Source organism: Lontra canadensis, unplaced genomic scaffold (assembly GCF_010015895.1).
Source record: "Lontra canadensis isolate GAN:19392208 unplaced genomic scaffold, GSC_riverotter_1.0 scaffold239, whole genome shotgun sequence".
In the NCBI taxonomy this organism is placed as follows: Eukaryota; Metazoa; Chordata; class Mammalia; order Carnivora; family Mustelidae; genus Lontra; species Lontra canadensis.
Window position 1 is genome coordinate 86,713 of NW_022631233.1, and position 19,749 is coordinate 106,461.

The following is a 19,749-nucleotide window of genomic DNA, read 5'->3' on the forward strand; positions in this document are numbered from 1 at the left end:
CCCATCAGCGGCGGGTCGGCCAGCTTCTGCTGGTTTGGGAAACGAGCTGTTTCCCACGCCCCCGCACGGCAGCCCCACTGGGATGTCCCCGCATCAGGGAGAGGTGTGGATGGGCTGGCGGGACGGGGACCGGGGATGGGATGGGGAAGAGCAGGCCGAGCTCCTTCCCTGACTCCAGAAAATCGCCAGCATACGGGTGGAAAGGGAGCAGCAGGGCTTCTGCTAAGTCCCCACACCAACTCTGCAACCCCCCGGACTCTCGTTCCTTTCCCTTCCTTGGGCCCAGATCCACACCACCCCCTTGAACCTTGTCACCCAGTTCTTGGCCTGTTGCAGGGTTTGCTTTTTAAGTTCCTCCTCTTTGTGTCCACCCCACCCCCTCCTCTAAGGATGAGGTCCGAAGGGAGGAGGGGAGAAGGCTGTGTGGGAGGAGCGGGGAGGGAAGTAAGTGACTTGGAAAACCCACAGGCCTTCCAACCAACCCCTGCACGGAACAAGCCCCTTTTCTGCTTTCATGTTCTTCTGATCCCCTGCCTCTTAAAAGTGCAGACCAGGGGCCATTTGCAAAGTCTCTCCCATTTGATTTGGGTTTTTGTTTTTTTTTTTTCTTTTTAATTCACAGATTCTCGAAGTAAAAGGGGCACTGAAGTGGTGATCTATGTCATCAGCGGGTTGTGCACTAAAAAGAAAGGGGGGGGGCTCAAAGCCTCATTCTTAGCATGGCTTTGTAGGGAACCCAAGTACCCCCACCCCTGAGTACCCTCCAACAATCAAGGGGGTCTTTGTCCCCTTCCCTTTTTCCCAGCAGTGTGGGGGTTAGCTGGGTAAGAACACCAATCTCTTTTTTATAGGCAGTTAGAACTGATTTCAAGAAGGTTGTGTGTAGTGATTACGAGGCCAGCTTTGGAGTCCGGCTCCCTGGGTATGAATCCCAGTGCTGACAGTTACTGGTAACTTTGGATAAATTTAACTTACTTAATTTTCTCCATCAGGAAAATGTGGATAATAGTAGTTTCTAGTCTTACGGAGTTCTTCGGAAAATTAAATGCTAATAAGATGTCTGGAACTTGGTAAACATTCAGTGTTAGCTCTTATTCTGACACATTAAACTATTCACAATAAAATGATACCCTAAGGTCCCATTCAAATTTACTTCCTCCTTTTAACAGATACCCTTTCAATTTATTTATTTATTTATTGTTATTATTTTAAGTAAGATCTACACCCATAGTGGGGTTTGAATTCACGACTGTGAGATCAAGAGTCTCATGCTTTACCAACCGAGCCAGCCAGGTGCCCCCAAAGTGACTTCCTGACCCTATGACTCATTATATCATCATCTGTGTGTGTCAGTCCTTTCCCATATTCTTCTGGATTGTGGGTTCCTTGAAGTGAGAGACGTGTACTATCCATCGTGGGACCCACACCACTTAGCACAGCTCTGGTTTGTAATGGTTATCAGTTTGTTGGGTAAATTAGTGAACACTCCACTTTTTTAAAAATTTTATTTATTTATTTGACAGAGAGAGAGAGAGAGTGAGAGGGGGAACAAAAGCATAGGGAGTGGGAGAGGGAGGAAGCAGGCTTCCAGCTGAGCAGGGAACCCGACGCAGGGCTTGATCCCAGGACCCTGGGATCATGATCAGAGCCGAAGGCAGAGGCTTAACAACTGAGCCACCCAGGTGCTCCTAGTGAAGCTTCAGTAATGGCTTAGGTTTGAGTGGTGCTTTGCGTGTAAAGCAGGCACACATGGGAAACCCAAGACTCGAAGTTCAAGACACATATCCATGGTCCAGTGACGGCTATGTATGTGCCAGAGTCAGGTCCTGTGACTGTTGCCCCACGCCCCCTCCACCAGCCCATCCTGCGTAGGAGAGGAGCTGAATTTCATAATTCGGGATCATGTCTTTCTCCAGTTCTATTGTATCTGACAGACTGGGAGTACCTGTGACAGCATTCTGTGCGTTCAGAGTCCCCAAGAAAGACGTTTTTTCTCACTCTCCTCCTAATTATGCTTTGTTTTGTACAGGTCACCACAAATGGCATCATTGCCATGAGTGAACCCCCAGCCAAAGAGTCCTCTCTGGGCTTCTTCCCACCAACCTTCGGAGCAGTGGCACCTTTCCTGGCGGACTTGGACACGACAGATGGCCTCGGGAAGGTTTATTATCGGGAGGACTTATCCCCATCCATCACTCAGCTGGCTGCAGAGTGTGTCCAGAGGGGGTTCCCAGAAGTCCCTTTCCAGTCCAGTAGCGCGGTGGTTGTCACTTGGGAATCTGTGGCTCCCTACCAGGGACCCAGCAAGGACCCCGACCAGGAAGGCAAGGTAAGGCTCTCCCAGGTACAAGGGCAAATAGTCAACAGGTTGGTTTTGCACACTTTGGTCTTCCTTGAAAGAAGGGGGACACTTGAGTAGGTCAAAAAGTCATCTCTAGGTCTAAGGTAACTTTCTGGGACATGCCTCTCTTTCTCCTTAGAAAAAATAATTTCACTCTACCATTATTTAATTTTTATAGCATTACAGAGTAGAGAGAAACTGGAAAGGGCCAAAAGCACTCCATTTAAACAGAGGATGTTCCAGGTTTGGGACAGGGGATGTCCCAAAGTGCGTACCACAGATCACCAGTCCTACAATATAGTCCTTGGAAAAAAGCCCTCCCATGCTCAGATAAGTTCGGGAAATGCAAAACTTGATCTCCCCCTTGATGACTCACTCTGAAAAGCCCTGCAATAAAGAAACCTGCTTAATTTAATTTTATTTTTTTTAAAGATTCCATTTATTTATTTGACAGACAGAGATCACAAGTAGGCAGAGAAGCAGGCAGAGAGAGAGGAGGAAGCAGGCTCCCAGCTGAGCAGAGAGCCCGATGCGGGGCTCGATCCCAGGACCCTGGGATCATGACCTGAGCCAAAAGCAGAGGCTTTAACCCAATGAGCCACCCAGGCGCGCCAAACCTGCTTAATTTTAAAGAAAAAAAAATTTAGCCATCCCCAAACCTTTTGGCCATACTCTTTTTTCCCTCCCAAATAAGATACATTATATCCCGCAGAACACCCTTTGGGAAAGCCTGTTATGGGCCTGCAGGACACATCTTGCTCTTTTATCTGTCTGATGCTCTATTTGAAAACTGCTTAAAAACTTCAGTTTCCCAACTGTGTGTCCCTTCTACTTCAGTAGTGAGGACCCAGCCCCGTGTACAGAGCACTTGCCCCTCTTGGGCCTCATCTCCCCTTACCCTTCCTTTTCTACACACCCTTTGCCATAGCTGTATCAAATTGTCTGCAGCTCTCTGATCAGGAATCCGGCCCCTCCCGGCCCCAGGAACTTGTATTTGCTGCCCTCTCTGCTTGCAGCATCTCCTCCCTGACCCCCACTACTGGTGTCCAACCCATACTTGATCCTCTAGACTCGCACAACCTCCTCTGCTCCCACCCCCCCAGCTTCGGGCACTTACTGTATGTTGCTTGGGCTCAGTAAATGTATGACGAATGGTGAGTGTGGTTAATATGTTTAATGGCCACGGAAACAAATTCTAAGGGTAAGAATTTGCTAAGTGGCATGAGATTTAGGCCACCGTCCAGAGGTACCATCTCTGGAATTTTTGGCTACCCTTCGTGCAGAAGGTGATTCATTAAATGACTGGAAAATTTCATGTTGACAAAGCCTTAGAGATATTTAAGTGGAGCCGTCCTGGAGTACCTGGTTCTTGCTACAAAAATACTTCTAGAATGAGGTGAGACCTCTGCCACCTCTGGGCTTTCTCTGTATAGTCTGGTGAATTGAACGATTTAAATGTATCGATATGTTCCCGAGTAACTGAATCTCAACTCATCTTCACAGAGAAATACATTCCAGGCTGTTCTGGCCTCCTCTGACTCCAGCTCCTATGCCATTTTCCTCTATCCTGAAGACGGTCTGCAGTTCTATACGACGTTCTCGAAGAAGGACGAGAGCCAAGTTCCCGCTGTGGTTGCATTCAGTCAAGGTGTACAGGGATTATTCTGGAAGAGCGAAGGAGCTTATAACATATTTGCTAACGACAGAGAATCAATTGGAAATTTGGCCAAGTATGCTTTCTTTGTTCTCCAGTAGATTCTCCCCTTAATAATCATTTTATTGTTAAGATGATCATTTTATTATTTTATTAAGGATGATATAATGGGCGCTAAAGAACATTACCTAAAAATGTTCCCAGAGATTTAAATGTTGTATATAGTTTTTATATTATGTAGTGCTTTTTTCCTGATGAACTCAAAGTAATATACTCTCAGAATGAACAGACATCCCCTTTTTCAGATACCATGCTCATCTGGAAGTTTCTACCAGCTCCTCTGTGAGTCTACAATTAGAAATAAATGCTATTCAAACCCTGTCTCCTGCTGTGAACCCAGGCTGAGAAAAACCTTCTCCCTCCACATGGACTAGGGGAGAAATTCTTAAAACAGAATTAGGGTTCTCGGGGCACCTGGGTGGCTCAGTGTGTTAAGCCTCTGCCTTCGGCTCAGGTCACGATCCCAGGGTCCTGGGATCGAGCCCCAAATTGGGCTCTCTGCTCAGCGGGGAGCCTGCTTCCCCCCTCTCTCTCTCTGCCTGCCTCTCTGCCTACTTGTGATCTCTGTCTGTCAAACAAATAAATAAAATCTTTAAAAAAAAAAAAGAATTAGGCTTCTCTTGGGCTATTTTGCAGAATCTGGGAAAAGTGGGGAAAGCTGGACTGCTTTCTTCTAAAACTAGAATCTTTCCCCTCCCATTGTGCCTTAAAAAGTGAAGAGAGAACAGCCTCCCTCCCAATTTCATATAGTCCAACTAAGTCTAAAACCCGTCTGCCCTTGGCTTAGTGGTGTGCTTAGTAAGGGACTCTGTATGGTGGGGAGAGCCCTCGTCTCTGGTGCTTGCCTGTTTCACTGGTGTGATCACTCCTCGCCTGGCTGGGTGCCAGCTTCACATATTGTCTTGCTCCACAGGAAGCTGAGAAGAGAACCGTTCTTCACACCACACAGATGCAGTAGACTTAACTAACTTCCAGAACACAGATAATAGTAAAATAATTCAATGTGATGAGTTTCAAGTGTTCATGGCCTTCGTTTTTTATAATCATTTATGGGATTGTAAGTTTCTGTGATTTTAATTTTTTGCAGTGGCTCTATTTAATAACTGGCTTGCAAAATTACTAAAATTTAGCCGTTGGATCTCTTGAGCTGGCTGACGGGTCCCTGCACACCACTACCTTTCCCGGAGTCCTTGGACAGGCAGACTGAGCACGCACCCCTCTCCTGCAGGCTTTCTCGATTCCTCATCCCCTGTCCCACCCCCGATGTTCTGCTCAGGGTTCTCCACTGGGTAAGGTCTGTCCTCTCTTTTCCCATGTAGAAGCTGGTTATTTTCCATTGTTTGCGGGAGGAGAGCTTCCAATCACAGACACAGACGCACAGTAAAAATGGTGGAGAAGGAAGGAGAGATTAGGGTCATTCTACTGTGATTTTTAATTACACAAGGCCTTTTGGATCTGAATGTCCTTTGCACTTCACTATAGGGACAGGAAAAGGTTAACTGAGACGTGTCCGAGATTCCACAGCTGATAGAGCTGGCATTTCTGATAATCCAAGTCTGTACTATGTTCACTCACAACACTTCTGACACCACGTGGATGGGTTTTTTTTTTCCCAATACCTACCGATTCTCTCACTCTCCGGGCATCCCTTCGCTGTCCTAAAATTCAGCTGGGTTCTGATGCAGACAGCCCCAGCTGAGCACAGACCCCACGAGACTGCCCCCACTTCAGAAGCCAGCCCTTCCAGGTGCTGTATTTCCTGCACGTCTGGTCTGCCAGCTGTAAGTCAGGGGTTTCTGGAACACCCCCCACCCCAGGTTCTATAACTTTGCTGGTATGGCTCACAGAACTCAGGAAAGCAGTTTTCTTACTATCACCAGTTTATTTTAAAGGGTGCAACTCAGGAACAGGCAAATAGAAGGAATGCATATGACAAGGTATTGGAGGGTGAGGGAGCTTCAATCTTCCGTGCTGGCTCTGGGCACCCCATCCTCCTGTGCTCACCAATGCCAGAGCTCTCCCAACCTCATCGTTTAGGTGCTTTTATTACATAAACATGTTTGATGGACTCCTTGGCCATTGGCTGTTAACTCCGTCTCCAACCCCTCTCCCGTCTCTGGAAGTCAGGTCGTGGGGCTGAAAGTTCCAACCCTCTCATCGTGCCCCACTGGATGGAAGTGTTCATCCTGAAGCTCCCTAGGGTCCCAGCCACCTGTCCTCTCACGCGCATGCAAGAGACGGAGATTACGAGGATTTTAGGAACTTATCTGCCAGAACCAGAGACCAAGACAGAGTAGGCAGTGGGTTTCAGGTTGACACCCAGATCCCCAGGACTACTCCTGCTTGCGTAGTGGGGGCGGTTTGTGGGTTTCTGGCCGGTTTCTAAGAAACCTGTCCTTCCTCCAGGAGCAGCAACTCAGGGCAGCAGGGCGTCTGGGTGTTTGAGATCGGGAGCCCCGCCACAGCCAGCGGAGTGGTGCCGTCTGATGTGGGCCTCGGACTGGACGACGGAGCAGAGTACGATGACGAGGACTATGAGCCGGTGACACAGCTGGACCTGGAGGACACGAGCATGACACCTTTCCCCAACGAGGCCCGGGGGAGGGGAGACCCAGACATGCACAGTGCGCCCCGTGTCCTTGCCCCCCGCCGCCTGCCCACCGAGAGACTCCCCAGGCCTCCCACGGAGAGGACCAGGTCGTTCCAGCCGCCCGCGGAGACATTTCCCCGGCAGCCCGCGCAGGTCATAGACGTGGACGAAGTCGAGGAGACGGGAGTGGGTGAGGCCATTTGCTGCCCAGCGGGTCTGTCCAGGGGCAATTGGGTCTCCCAATGGGAGTTCCGCTGGAGGGTGTCTGTCGCCTTACGTGATGGTTTGGGAGGATGACAGCTGGGGACAGAGGGGCAGCCCTTGCGGCTGTGGGGCTTAGCTGGATGGGCCTGATGGCTTCAAAGACTCCGAGGGATCTTTGGGGATCAGGGCTGCGGCTACAAGGCTGCTGAGCCGGCGCTCTTTCAAGTGTCTCCTGACTCCCTTTTGGTCCTGTTTTAAAGAGAAAATTGCCTTGGAGTTATTTTGAAAGTCAGATTTTCTTGTTTGTGACTTCTGGGATCAGAAATAGATTCACCCACCTGAAAAAACAGTTTAGAAATTTCTTTGGCTATTTACCCTGTTTATCTTTGACGTTTGTTTCCTCTTGGTTTTGGAATGAGGGTGGTTGATTATTTTTTCCTCCCAGGTCCTGTCAGCTTCAGAGTTGGTTTGTGAAGCTATAAAATGGAGTTACCCTTTTAGAGATGCCTTTTTTTGAAAGATAGTTTTAAAATACAATCTTTTCTTGTCAACCATATTCTGTCGAATTTTTGTTACGTTTTTGATGGAAAAACCATTGGCGCACCAGCGTGCTTTGATTTGTCTTATAACAGATGTTCAAACTGAGCTGAAGGACTGATTCAGCTTCAGGCTGACCTGTAACCTCTAACATCCACGTACGTGAGATGGTCCAAGCGTCCATATAATGCTTTGACTCTAGTATGAGGTTATAAGACCCCCAGAGAAATCAACTCCATCCACAAGATTCACTCAATTTTTATTTCTCTTTACTTCTGATTTGCTTCACAGCAGTCATTCTCAATGTCTGTTCTTCTTTGAGTATCCCAAAGCTCGGACAGGATCTGGTGGCCCCGGGAACTGTGCTTGCTCAACTTCCAAGGCACAGACATGGCGAGGTTACCCTTTATGGCATGAGGAGGACTTGGGTTCAGGACTCAGAGCTCCCCTCCACATCCCGGATTTCCTGGGGTGACGCTAACAGCTCTTAGCGCACAGTTCTCTGCCCTTAAGTAGCTGGTTCCAGACTAATCCCCCCAGATATGAGGAGTATGTTGACTTGCCCATGTGGAGTCTGGAGTCTTATTCTGCTTTTCCCCTATCTAGGTGTCTGTGGGATTCTTATCTGTGAAGCCATCGCTTTGACATGAGATCACAGCTAGCACTAACGACTTAGGGAGGTATATAGATAGTACTTGGTCCTGATGAAAGCCTAGATTTGAACCCCCAATGTGTCTAAGACAGATGTTTTTCTGTTCCTCTGTCCCATGGCTTTCTTTCACTGTATTTATGAGAAAGGTCAGTTTTCTGTAGGCAGCCGTACATTCCTGGTGTTACTTGAAAAGTCGCCTGCAGGTTCGCAGGCCGTCAGGGACCCGCTGGGAGCCGGGCCACAGCTGGAGCCAAAGCCGTCAGTCACGTCGTGTGCTCAGCTTAGGGCCCAAGTGTTCCCAGCGCCAAATGCCTCCTTTATACGCACTGGAAATTCCCGCCTGTGTAGACAAATTCCCGCCTGTGTAGACGAATCCCATCTACCTAGGTTAAACTTTTACTTTTTTCTTCCCTCATAACACGCAATTATAAATCGGATCATTATCCCCTCGAAAAGCCCATCCCCCCTCCGGCTCCGTGAGCTTTTGAACTTCATTCTAAGTTAATTTGCTCTGGATTATAAAATTTAATGAGATGATTCATAATTCTCACAAAATGAAGCTGGGAGGTAGGAATTTGAAATAGAAATTCTTTTTGTTTCTTCGGTCAAAGAGCTTTAGACCAAGTGTGACCAGGGAATTATTTCTAATCAGTTTCTGCGTGTAAGAGCTTCTGAATTTTCCCCTGGGGGAGAAAAAGGGGAAAGTTTTAAAATATTTTCAGGTCATCAAAATGACAAATTTTAAGATATATGTATATACATATATAATTATTTTTAACCACAATTAAAAGATAGTAAAAAAAAAAAAAATTTGTGTTCTGTCCCAAAATGTGAAGCTAATCTGACCCCATTACCCGGGTACCATATTAATGTTGATATTGGGTGGCGGTGACCTAGTATTGATATAGTGATAATACGGATTCAGTGATCCAACCCCTTGGATTATAGCATTTTTAAATAACACCACTGTGACTTCTCAGACTCCTTCTAGATCCACTGGCCTTGGTGGTTGGACTGCAGGAGTCACTGCAGGACCTAGGTGGCTATCGGCGGTGAGCCTGGCCCAGAATGCCCCTCGCAGATGGGAATTCCTGCAAGGCTTGGGCACGCACAGTACAGGGAAGCCTGGCCCCCCACTGTGCAAAGTGCTGACAGCGTGCTGTGTTTTCTCTGAACAGTGTTCAGCTACAACACGGACTCCCGCCAGACGTGCGCCAACAACAGACACCAGTGCTCTGTGCACGCCGAGTGCAGGGACTTCGCCACCGGCTTCTGCTGCAGCTGTGTGGCCGGCTACACTGGCAACGGCCGGCAGTGTGTTGCGGAAGGTAATTGGCTTTGGGGGTGCCTGGGGGGCTCAGTCCATTAACAGTCCCATTCCTGGTTTCGACTCAGGGTCATGATCTCAGGTTGTGAAATTGGGCCCAGTGTTGGGTTCCACACTGGGCGTGGGGCCTGCTTTGGATTCCCTCTCTCCTTCTCCGTCTGCGTGCGCCCTCTCTCTCTCTCTCTCTCTCTCTCAGGAAAGGAAAGAAGGCATTTGGCTTTTATGTGTTCCATTTGTGCAGGGAGAAGGAGGAAGTGGAGTTTTTGTTTTGAGGTTTGTTTTGAAATGTTGGCCTCTACCCAGCTCTCCGAAGGGGGAGTAGTGTTTTTTGTAGGTACTAGATTTTAAGTGATATTTAATCTCTCGTTACCATTCTTTCTCATCCTTCTCTAAAGCCCATTTCTCAGGGAAGGCCCACTTTAGCACTATGGTGAGGTCTCTTTCTTTCCTGTGCTCTGTCCTTCACCGTCTTGGAAATGACTGCCTGTGGGAGCCCAGCTTCACAGCTGCCCCTTGTGTGGGACAAAGGCTGAAGTGTTGAAAGAACACAACCCGGACCAGGCATAGTTAATGCCTCTCGTTTTCCTCTGTTTCTTTCCAACCTCCTCCGTGGCGTTGTTCACAGACCCGAGAGCTTGTGAAACCCCAGCGGGGCCACAGTGGGCAGGCGTGGACCAAAGTTCATAGTGGGGAAAGTGTGTTCCAGCACCCTTCCCCTCAGGCTGTCCTCTCGTCGTGCCCCTGAAGTCACAGCATGATGATGGCGGGACATGAGGGGCGCGCCGCTTAATTCTGGAGCACCAGACCCATTGTGGGGCCGACGCCAAAACCTGTTCGGCTGTAGGCCGGCGTCAGTCCGAGCTTTGCCCCCAAGAGGACCAACCGGTGTTGATGCTCTCGGGTGAGCAGGAGAATCTGGGTGAAAGCCTAGAGGGTCAGGATAATGATACTCAGAGAGTGAGACCTCCGGGAGCCTGGGGCTATAAACTAAAATTAAAACAAGAGCAACAAAAACCCGACCCTACTGTACCTTTGACCCCTCAGACACCAAGTCACCTCACTTGTCACTCACTGGTCATTTTCCTCGTGTTGAACGAGGAACCTCAACTGTTCCGCAAAATTTGACTAAATTAAACTCAGTAGAAGGAATGGTTTGTTTTTCACATCACCAGCCATAGCTGTAGTTAAATCAGTTATTTCAATTTGCTAAAAAAAGTTTCCTTCTGGGTCACAGTGAGATAAAGTCAGTTTTGCTAAATACCATCTGAAGAAATGAAAGAAAATTATGTCTCCGTCTCATGTAAATTCGGGGGGATGTTCTGAACTTCTGTAAATATGTTCTGTTTTCTTTGAAATCCCACCACCCCAGGTATGATGTGCCTTTGCTTCTTTGTTTCAGGCTTGGCTTTTGTACTTCTCTCGGCCTGAGAGAAGCTTCCAGAATCTGCAAGGAGAGCTCATTCTCAAAGAGCAACCTCTTAGCTCTTCCCACGCCAGTATCAGAGCTGGAAATGCCGAGCAGTTTGTTTGGTGGCAAGCTCAGCTATAACAGACTGTCCAGCTGCATATTTTGACATTATATACACGCCCCATAATAGTTCTGTGGTTTAAATATTTGTTGGATTCTTGCTACTTTTAAAACTTTTTTCTGGCTCAAGGTTTGGTGGAAAAAATTTGTTTGGTTTCCTTTGCTTGGCTTTCCTGCTTGTTTCTGTAATTGTTTGGGGGATGCATTTTTTCGCTATTAGTCTTCCAACTGCATAGCACTCCCCGGTGTAATGACACAATCTGTGTGCAGAAGCACTGTGTGTATCAAGCATGCCTTGTCTGGTCAGTGACCCTGCATAATGGCTTGGGTGTACTGAACACAGCAAAAGATCTGCACACGGGTGATGGTGCTCAAGGGTGAGCCTGTCTGTCCAGGGTTACTCAACAGACTTCACTGGGAACTTACTGCATTCCGAAAACTCTGCTGAGTCCCAAGGGAAGGAGCTGGGCATGAATATCCTGTCCCTGGTAATCTAGGAAGAGAACCAATGTATGTGCAATTGATAACTGATCGAATTTAATTCTGCATCAGACCTGAACAGCCCAAGGTGACCTGTTGACCTCTTCCTTCAGTTTTCTTTGTTTTTTATTACCTTTTTTTTAAACTAACATATAATGTATTATTAGCCCCAGGGGTACAGGTCTGTGAATCATCAGGCTTACATACTTCCCAGCACTCACCATAGCACATGCCCTCCCCAATGTCCATAACCTCCCCACTCCTTCCCCCGGCAACCCTCAGTTTGTTTTGTGAGATTAAGAGTCTCTTATGGTTTGTCTCCCTCCCGATCCCATCTTGTTTCATTTTTTCTCTTCCCTACCCTCTAAACCCCCCACTTTGCCTCTCAAATTCCTCATATCAGAGAGATCATATGATCATTCTCTTTCTCCGATTGACTTATTTCACTCAGCATAATACCCTCTAGTTCCATCCATGTCATTGCAAATGGCAAGATTTCATTTCCTTTGATGGCTGCGTAGTATTCCATTGTGTATATGAACCACATCTTCTTTATCCATTCATCTGTTCTAGGTTCTTTCCATAGTTTGGCTATTGTGGACATCACAAAAACAGACATATAGATCAATGGAACGGAATAGAGAGCCCAGAAATAGATGCTCAACTCTTTGGTCTTTCAGTTTTCTTAAAGATATAATTAACACCCTTGTTTAAAGCATAGAGTTCGGTGGGTTTCCGGCTCTTCACTCGTTTGGGCAACTATCACCTCTGTTTGGTTGTAGAACACTTTTATCAGTCCAGAAAGAAACGCTGTATCCACTAGCCCTCTTCCCCACTTCCCCCGGGTCCCCCGCCCCTGTCCGCAATTGATCCACGCCCTCTCCTGATGGGTTGTCTTCTTCGGAAACCTTTCCATTTCATTCCACGGAATCATACAATATGTAACCTTCCAAGTCTGACTTCTTTCACTTAGCAGGTGTTTCTAGGGTCCGTCCGTGTTTTGGCATCCGTCAGTATTTGGTTCCTTTCTTCTAGCTATGTGTTCTGTTGCGCCGTTATACCAATGATGGGCGTTCTGGCCGTGATGAACAAGGCTACGAACAACATTTGCATTCAAGTTTTTGTGTGGACCTAGCTTTCCTGTTCTTTGGGGAATATATCCAGGAGTTGGAATTTCTGGATCATATGGTAACCTTCAGTTTTCTTATTTTTTAAAAATTTTTTGGAAGATTTTATTTATTTATTTGACACAGACAGAGATCACAAGTAGGCAGAAAGCAGGCAGAGAGAGAGGAGGAAGCAGGCTCCCTGCTGAGCAGAGAGCCCAATTCGGGGCTCCATCCCAGGACCCTGAGATCATGACCTGAGCTGAAGGCAGAGGCTTACCCCACTGAGCCCCCAGGCGCCCCAAGTTTTCTTACTTGAATGCAAGAACAACTTCATTTCTTTAGATCTGACATTTTCCTGATTAAACAGGAACATATGCACCTCCTAGATCTTCATGAAACATAGAGGCATATGTTATAGCAAATGAAAGTTTACTGTATTGCCCCGAGTTAACCCCTCCTGGCAGTTTTGTGTATATCTCTTCTGGTATTTTCCCCCAGGTATATGCTGACAATTATTATTAACGTGTTTTTTAAAACAAAAATATTATTCTTTATATATTATTAGGTAATTAATGGCAAAAGCTTTTAAATTTCCATAGTATGTTGCATATCTTTCCCAGTTGTCTGAATGGAACAGTCAGCCGTGAACACGCCCCAGCCTACAAGCCGGTCGGAGCCATTGGCCACATTTGTGTGGTGCATGACATCTGCGGTGCCTATGGCTGTTGGCTCTTGGGCCGATGGACAGTCCTCACGCTTGGCGAGAGGACCGTAATTGAGCCCAATCTGTGTGTTAGGATGTGTGATAGATCAGGCCGCCAAATTTCCCAGATCCCCAGGACCATCCCTTCTGGCCCTCTGTCCCACCCAAATTGCTCATTCTGTCCCTTAGACACTCAAAAGTGATCAGTGATGGGATCACCTACTTCTGCATCACCCGTGACACTGTTCTTATCCTAAGATTATTTCATTTGTCCCCGAAGTTCCTCCATCACACGTGGCTCCCGTCGGAGCTCCTTCCGTGCTGTTATCCATCAGCATGGGAGAGAGGCAGGATACTGGAATTTCTAAGGCTCACAGACGGTTGTATGTACTGTCCTCTTGGGGACAACTACTTTGAGTTAACCCAAAGCCCTTTACCCCAATGCTGTTCTGTCTCTTTGCTTTATAGGTACAGGTCCAGGATGCCTGGGTGGCTCAGTCAGCTAAGCATCTGCCTTCAGCTCAGGTCATGATCCCAGGGTCCTGGGATTGACTCCCGCAACGGGCTCCTTGCTCAGTGGGGAGCCTGCTGCTTCCTCCTCCTCTGCCTGCCACTCTGCCTGCTGGTACTCTCTCTCTCTCACTCTCTCTCTGTGACAGATAAATAAATAAAATCTTTTTAAAAAATTAATAAATAAAATCTTAAAAAAATTTATTTTTAAATACAGGTATAGGTCCTACCAGGCACGTTCTTCTTTTTGAAAAGGCTGGCTTCTTTGTTTCTTGCTCAGGCTCCCCCCAGCGAGTTAATGGCAAGGTGAAAGGAAGGATCTTTGTGGGGAACAGCCCGGTCCCCATCGTCTTTGAGAACACCGACCTCCACTCTTACGTGGTGATGAACCATGGACGCTCCTACACGGCCATCAGCACCATTCCCGAGACCGTTGGCTACTCTCTGCTTCCCCTGGCCCCTGTCGGAGGCATCATTGGATGGATGTTTGCGGTGGAACAGGATGGATTCAAGAATGGGTTCAGCATCACAGGTAAACTGTCTCAGACATTATAGTCAGTGGGCCTCCCGGGGGTGCCTGGGGAGCCTGGATGTGAATGGAAGGGGAACTCCAGGTCTGCAGACAACTTACTGATGAGCATTTGGGGGCTCCAGAAAGAAGATGTTGAGGTAAAACCATCATTAATTTTTTCATTAGTATGTACTCACTAAGGCCATCTAGAATTGCATTTTGATCAGGGAGTGATTTCGTGGTGGAGGTTTTAGAAGTCTCCAGCGGGGTACATGAGGTCATCTCTTCCAGCATCCCACCCCGAAGTGTTTCTCAAGCCTCCCATCCCTCATTCTGTTTCTCAGTCCTGCCTCCAAATTCCCAGCCAACCTGATCTGATATTTGACATTGCTTCGGTATCTGCTTGGAGAACAGGAACTTTTCATTTCTAGCTGGAAAATTAAACCTGAGAAACATAATCCTCTCAAGTCTTAGAAAACCTGACTTTCCTTGGAGCTTTTTAGAGGCTCTACCCTGTCAGGGACAGTTCAGTCTTTAGTAAACACGTGGACAGATGGTCAGGTTCGGTGGCGGGGGGCATTTCCATAGTGTGGCCATGGCCTCTCCCACGTTCTGCTGAGGCCAGCAACCCTGTGCATGCTGGAGGCCCTTTCCTGGAACAGCTTGGATACGAGAGACTGTGTCCTTCCCCTCTGGCCATTCGCAGGACCTGGAGCCTGCTTTGGGTCACAGTACTCATCGCTGCCTCTGAGCGCCTCAGTCTGTTATCTCCCCACTGCCTTGCCTGGCCGGAACCTCAGCCAGACTTTATCGCGGAGACAAGGTGAGGCAGGGTCTCTAGGCTTTGCAAGGGTAACCCTCCAACAGCTACAGAGGCTTCCGGAAATATGATCATTTTAAGAAAGGAGAGGATATATATTTGGAAAGGGGGGCATCTACCCATAAGATACCAAATGCATGGCCCAATATTTTTTCCCTCTCTCCCCCAGGCGCATATATCCCGAGTATTATTACTGAGTTCATGTTCTTATGCAAACACGCTCCTTCCTTTGCACACACAGCGGAGCTTTGCAGTCAGACCACAGATGCTGCTCCTTCCCTGCACAGCTTTTCAACGTGGTGTTGCTTTGTCTGTGGGTTCATTTAAACTGGCAATATTTCGTAACCACTATCATCAGCCAGGCCGAGGGAAACTTGACAAATTCCCTGCCACAGCAAATCTGTGTTACTACAGTGGCTCTTAACTGCCCTGGGAACTGGATTAGCACTTGGATATCTGCCTGGGACTTGGGTCCTTACTATAAAGCAGGGGTTGTCCCATTCCCTGCCAAGGGGCAGATTGTAAATATTTGCTTTGCCTAAATATTCTTTTTTTTTTTTTTTTTAAGATTTTATTTATTCATTTGACAGACAGAGATCACAAGTAGGCAGAGAGGAGGAAGCAGGCTCCCTGCTGAGCAGAGAGCCCAATGCGGGGCTTGATCCCAGGACCCTGGGATCATGACCTGAGCCGGAGGCAGAGGCTTTAACCTGCTGAGCCACCCATGCGCCCCTTGCCTAAATATTCTTGTCTATACATCTCCGTTGCAACTCGGGAGCAAAAGCACCGTAGCTAGTATGTAAATGAGTTAGTGTGGCTGATGAAACTTTGCTAGTGGGCACTAAAACTCAATATTCATATAATTTTCACATATATGTGAAATACGTATGATAATATACGTACTATGAAATGTTATTCTTTTGGCTTTTTAATAAACCATTTAAAAACGTAAACATCATTCTTGGCCCCAGGGCTGCCGGCCAGAGTTCGCGCCGGTGCTGTAGTTTGCCAGCATCCCCACCGTCCTGGGGGTGTGCACATGTGGAAAAGAGAAGAAGCTGGTAGTAGGGCAAGTGTTTCTGCCGCTGTCTGGGCCTGCACAGGCTGAGGGGAGCTGCTGCGCCAACCCCCGTCGTGAGTGCTCCCTGGGCGGTTTTGGGGGACCAGTGATGGTGTGCAGCACACTGAACTGTTCCAACAGTTGTCACCACCACTTGGCATCTTGGAGCCCTTGATGTTTGACAGAGCACTTTTGTAACATGCTTTATCTCATCCAGTCTCCACAAGGTAGCCTGCATCAGTCTTTATCATCAAGACACGGAGGCTTGGCGGTTGGGTAACTTGTTCCGGTTCTCTCAGTCAGTACCTGGCACAGCTGGGAGTCAGACTCCTGTCCTTTGAGTCTCCCAGCTCTGACCCGCCATGTCCCAGAGGCTGCTGTGGGGCTGGGAAGCAGCTTCTCTCCTCTGTTTGTGTTCAGCGGGGCCGCGTGGAGGTCCCGGCTCTGCCCTCAGCGTCACCATCTCTGTGTCTCCCGACCCAACTAAAGCCCTCATGGAGGAGGTGCGAGTCTCCTTGGGCAGCACCCCCAAGCCTGGGGCTGGCCTGAGGGGGACTTCCCAGATGGTAGAATGACGGGCCTTGCTTTCCAGGAGGCGAGTTCACCCGCCAGGCTGAGGTGACCTTCGTGGGGTCCCCGGGCAAGCTGATCATCAAGCAGCAGTTCAGCGGCATTGACGAGCACGGACACCTGACCATCGACACGGAGCTGGAGGGCCACGTGCCCCACATCCCGTTTGGCTCCTCCGTGCACATCGAGCCCTACACGGAGCTCTACCACTACTCCCGTGGGGGTGAGCCACCAGCGCTGCATGGGGTGCAGGGGGGATGGGGGTAAGGAGATGGGGGGAGGGGGCAGGGGCCGGGGGAGAGGGTTGTGGGGACAACCCCAGCTCCCCACTGACTCCAGACCCACCCACCGCTCCAGCGGCCCTATGCCAGGGCAGTCCCCTGGGCTTCCTAGCGGGAAACAGATGGGCGCTAGCTTATTAAAATCACCTTTTCCTCTAATTACAGACATAATGCACAGACATAATACAGATATAGAAAAATAGTGCCCCAAAAAGAGAAATTATGCATAATGGTAAAACTGGGGCATAATTATTATTAGGTTTAAATTATTTCCTTTCAGCCTTTTCTCCATTTACATATAAAATACCCCAGCAGAGGCTCCTGGCTGTCTGGGTGGTAGGTGGGGGGTGGACTGGAGGATTTGAGCCCCCCCTTGGGTGTAAAGATTATTTAAAAATAAAAATCTTGAAAAATACCCCATTATAAATAAATAAGTAAGTAAATAAATAAATAAATATATATATATATAATATTTCAATATAGATCTTGTAAGTCCTAGGGATATAACCTACAGCATGGCTGTTGTATCCGTATGTAAATATATGTGCATATGTATATATGTATACACCTATATTTTAATTTAGTATTTCACATAATTTCACACTTACATAAGAGTTGAAAGTAACACAATTTCCACCTGCCGTTTACCCAGTTTCACCAATTGTTAAGATTTTGCCATATTTATTTTACCATTCTCTTACCTAGAGATAGATAGATAGATATATATATATATATTTTTTTTTTGCAAATAATATATTTTTGGAAAGTAAGTTGTAGCCATTGTGATTGTCCACCCCTTGAATAAGTCCCCCATTTTTCTTAAGAACAAAAATATTCTGTTATGTGGACACAGCACAATGATCACCGTCAGGAAACTTGACATTGATGCAGTATTATCATGTTCTCTACAGTTGGGTATACAGTTTTTTATTTAAATAGAATCGCAGTGGTACCCCATTATTATATCTTCATTTTCCAGTTAATTTAAAATCCTGAATACTTTATAGTTCATTCAATAGGCTTTGAAAATCCTTTTTAATGAATCGGCACTACTCTCTTATATGGCCATTAATTTAAACCATTCTCTTCTCTAAAGCTTATGTTATTTCCAATTTTCCCATCCCACAATGAGTTCCAAGGACCATCTTCATCATAAATCTTGACCAAATTTCTGATTCTTTCCTAAGATTCAATTCCTAGAAGTAGAGTTGCTGAGCCAAACAATAGGAGCTTTTTGAAGTCTCTCATTAAATCGCCATCCAGCGAGGTTGTACTAATTACCATGGCTTGTGGCCTGATCAGGCTCCCCTGGAGACCACGGGGCTTGGTAAATGGGAGCTGGAATGAGCAGCGGGACCCCGGCTGCAGTCAGCCTGCGACCAGATGGTGTTTCTGGCAGTGTAGCACGTGGGAGCTGGACAAGAGGCAGCTTATACTAATCTTTTATTTATCCTCTGGCTTTTGTTATGAACTATAGCAGAGCACACAAATATAAAGAGCCTTTTATTCTTTCTTTTTTTTTTTTTTAATAGGAAGTTGAGAGTTTCATCGTCTGGTTGAAAATCAGGCTCTCTCCTGAGCGGGGAAGACTGTCTCTCTTCTCCTCTCTTGAGGTTTGCTCACAGCATTTTAGTAATTTTCCAGAAATTGTCTACATGAAACCCACATAGTGTCTTCTTTTTATTTTTTATTTTTTTTTGTATCAGAGAACTGCTTCATCTAGGGTGATACATAGCAGCCACTATTTGTTGAATCCCAGATGCAAGAAACTATAGAAAGCCGCCAGCACTCTGCTAGTCACGAGGTCAATGCTACATCAGTGGTAGTTTATCTTAGTAGCGTTAGCCTGCGTGGGTCCAGAAATTTGATACACATTATCTCATTCTCACCCCAACCTACTTGTAAAAGAAATGGGGGCTAAAGAAGTTGTAAGTGGCCCGCGATTGCACAGCTTGTGCGTGCTGGTGTAGGTTCAGGTGAACCTGCTTTCCTGTGTGTGCCCTTTCCACCAGACTCGATCTCTCGGTTGATTCTGGGTGGCTTCAGAAGTTATAAAGAGCCCTTGAGGAGAGAAAGTGGGAAATATTACCAGTGACAGCAAGACCATAACAGTATGGGAGACCGAGGTAGCACAAGGAGTCCCAACACACAAGTAAATGGCCTTAGGTACCTGTTCCATCGGGTCGCTCATCTGGGCAGAGACCGCTGCCCGCGGTTTGAAAGCCCTCGACTAAACCTCTGGCCCCGTTTGTCGCCCTGCTTTGTCTCCCTTCTCTGGCCGCTGCATCGCAGTGATCACGTCGTCCTCATCCCGGGAGTACACCGTGATGGGCCCGGAGCAGGACGGCGCCACCCCCTCCGACATCCACGCTTACCAGTGGCGCCAGACCATCACCTTCCAGGAGTGCGCCCACGACCCCTCCCGGCCGGGCCTGCCCAGCACCCAGCAGCTGTCCGTGGATAGCGTGTTTGTCCTGTACAACCGCGAGGAGAAGATCTTGCGCTTTGCGCTGAGCAACTCCATCGGTCCCGTGAGGGGTAGGAGTGGCAGCCCGGACCTAACCTCTCTCCTCATCCTTCCATGTGGGGCGGAGCGAACTGTTGAAGGCCACGGCCGGCTTTGGCGGGGCATTTGAGCGCGCTCGTGCTTGGCCGTGAAAGGAGCGTGTGCTCAGGGTCTGAGGCTCCAGGTAAAGCCAGGGCAGGTCCGGCACGGAGCCTCCGCACCCCTGCCCAGGGGCAGCACATCACTGGCTCCGAGGTCCAGTCTGGGGCTGCTCCGGGCTGCGTGCGGTGAGCTGGCATTTGGAGA

At 47.8% G+C, this 19,749-nt stretch overlaps 1 protein-coding gene across 1 annotated transcript in view; it reads left to right on the forward strand.

Moving 5' to 3' along the window:
- The window catches only part of NID1 (nidogen 1), an 83,063-nt gene that overhangs the window by 25,302 nt on the left and 38,012 nt on the right, over window positions 1-19,749 (forward strand). The window contains exons 2-8 of the mRNA XM_032849676.1: window positions 2,030-2,329; window positions 3,845-4,071; window positions 6,462-6,835; window positions 9,217-9,366; window positions 13,976-14,227; window positions 16,679-16,879; window positions 19,230-19,475. Of these exons, the coding sequence (XP_032705567.1) occupies window positions 2,030-2,329; window positions 3,845-4,071; window positions 6,462-6,835; window positions 9,217-9,366; window positions 13,976-14,227; window positions 16,679-16,879; window positions 19,230-19,475 (1,750 nt within the window). The remainder of the gene's footprint in view (window positions 1-2,029; window positions 2,330-3,844; window positions 4,072-6,461; window positions 6,836-9,216; window positions 9,367-13,975; window positions 14,228-16,678; window positions 16,880-19,229; window positions 19,476-19,749) is intronic.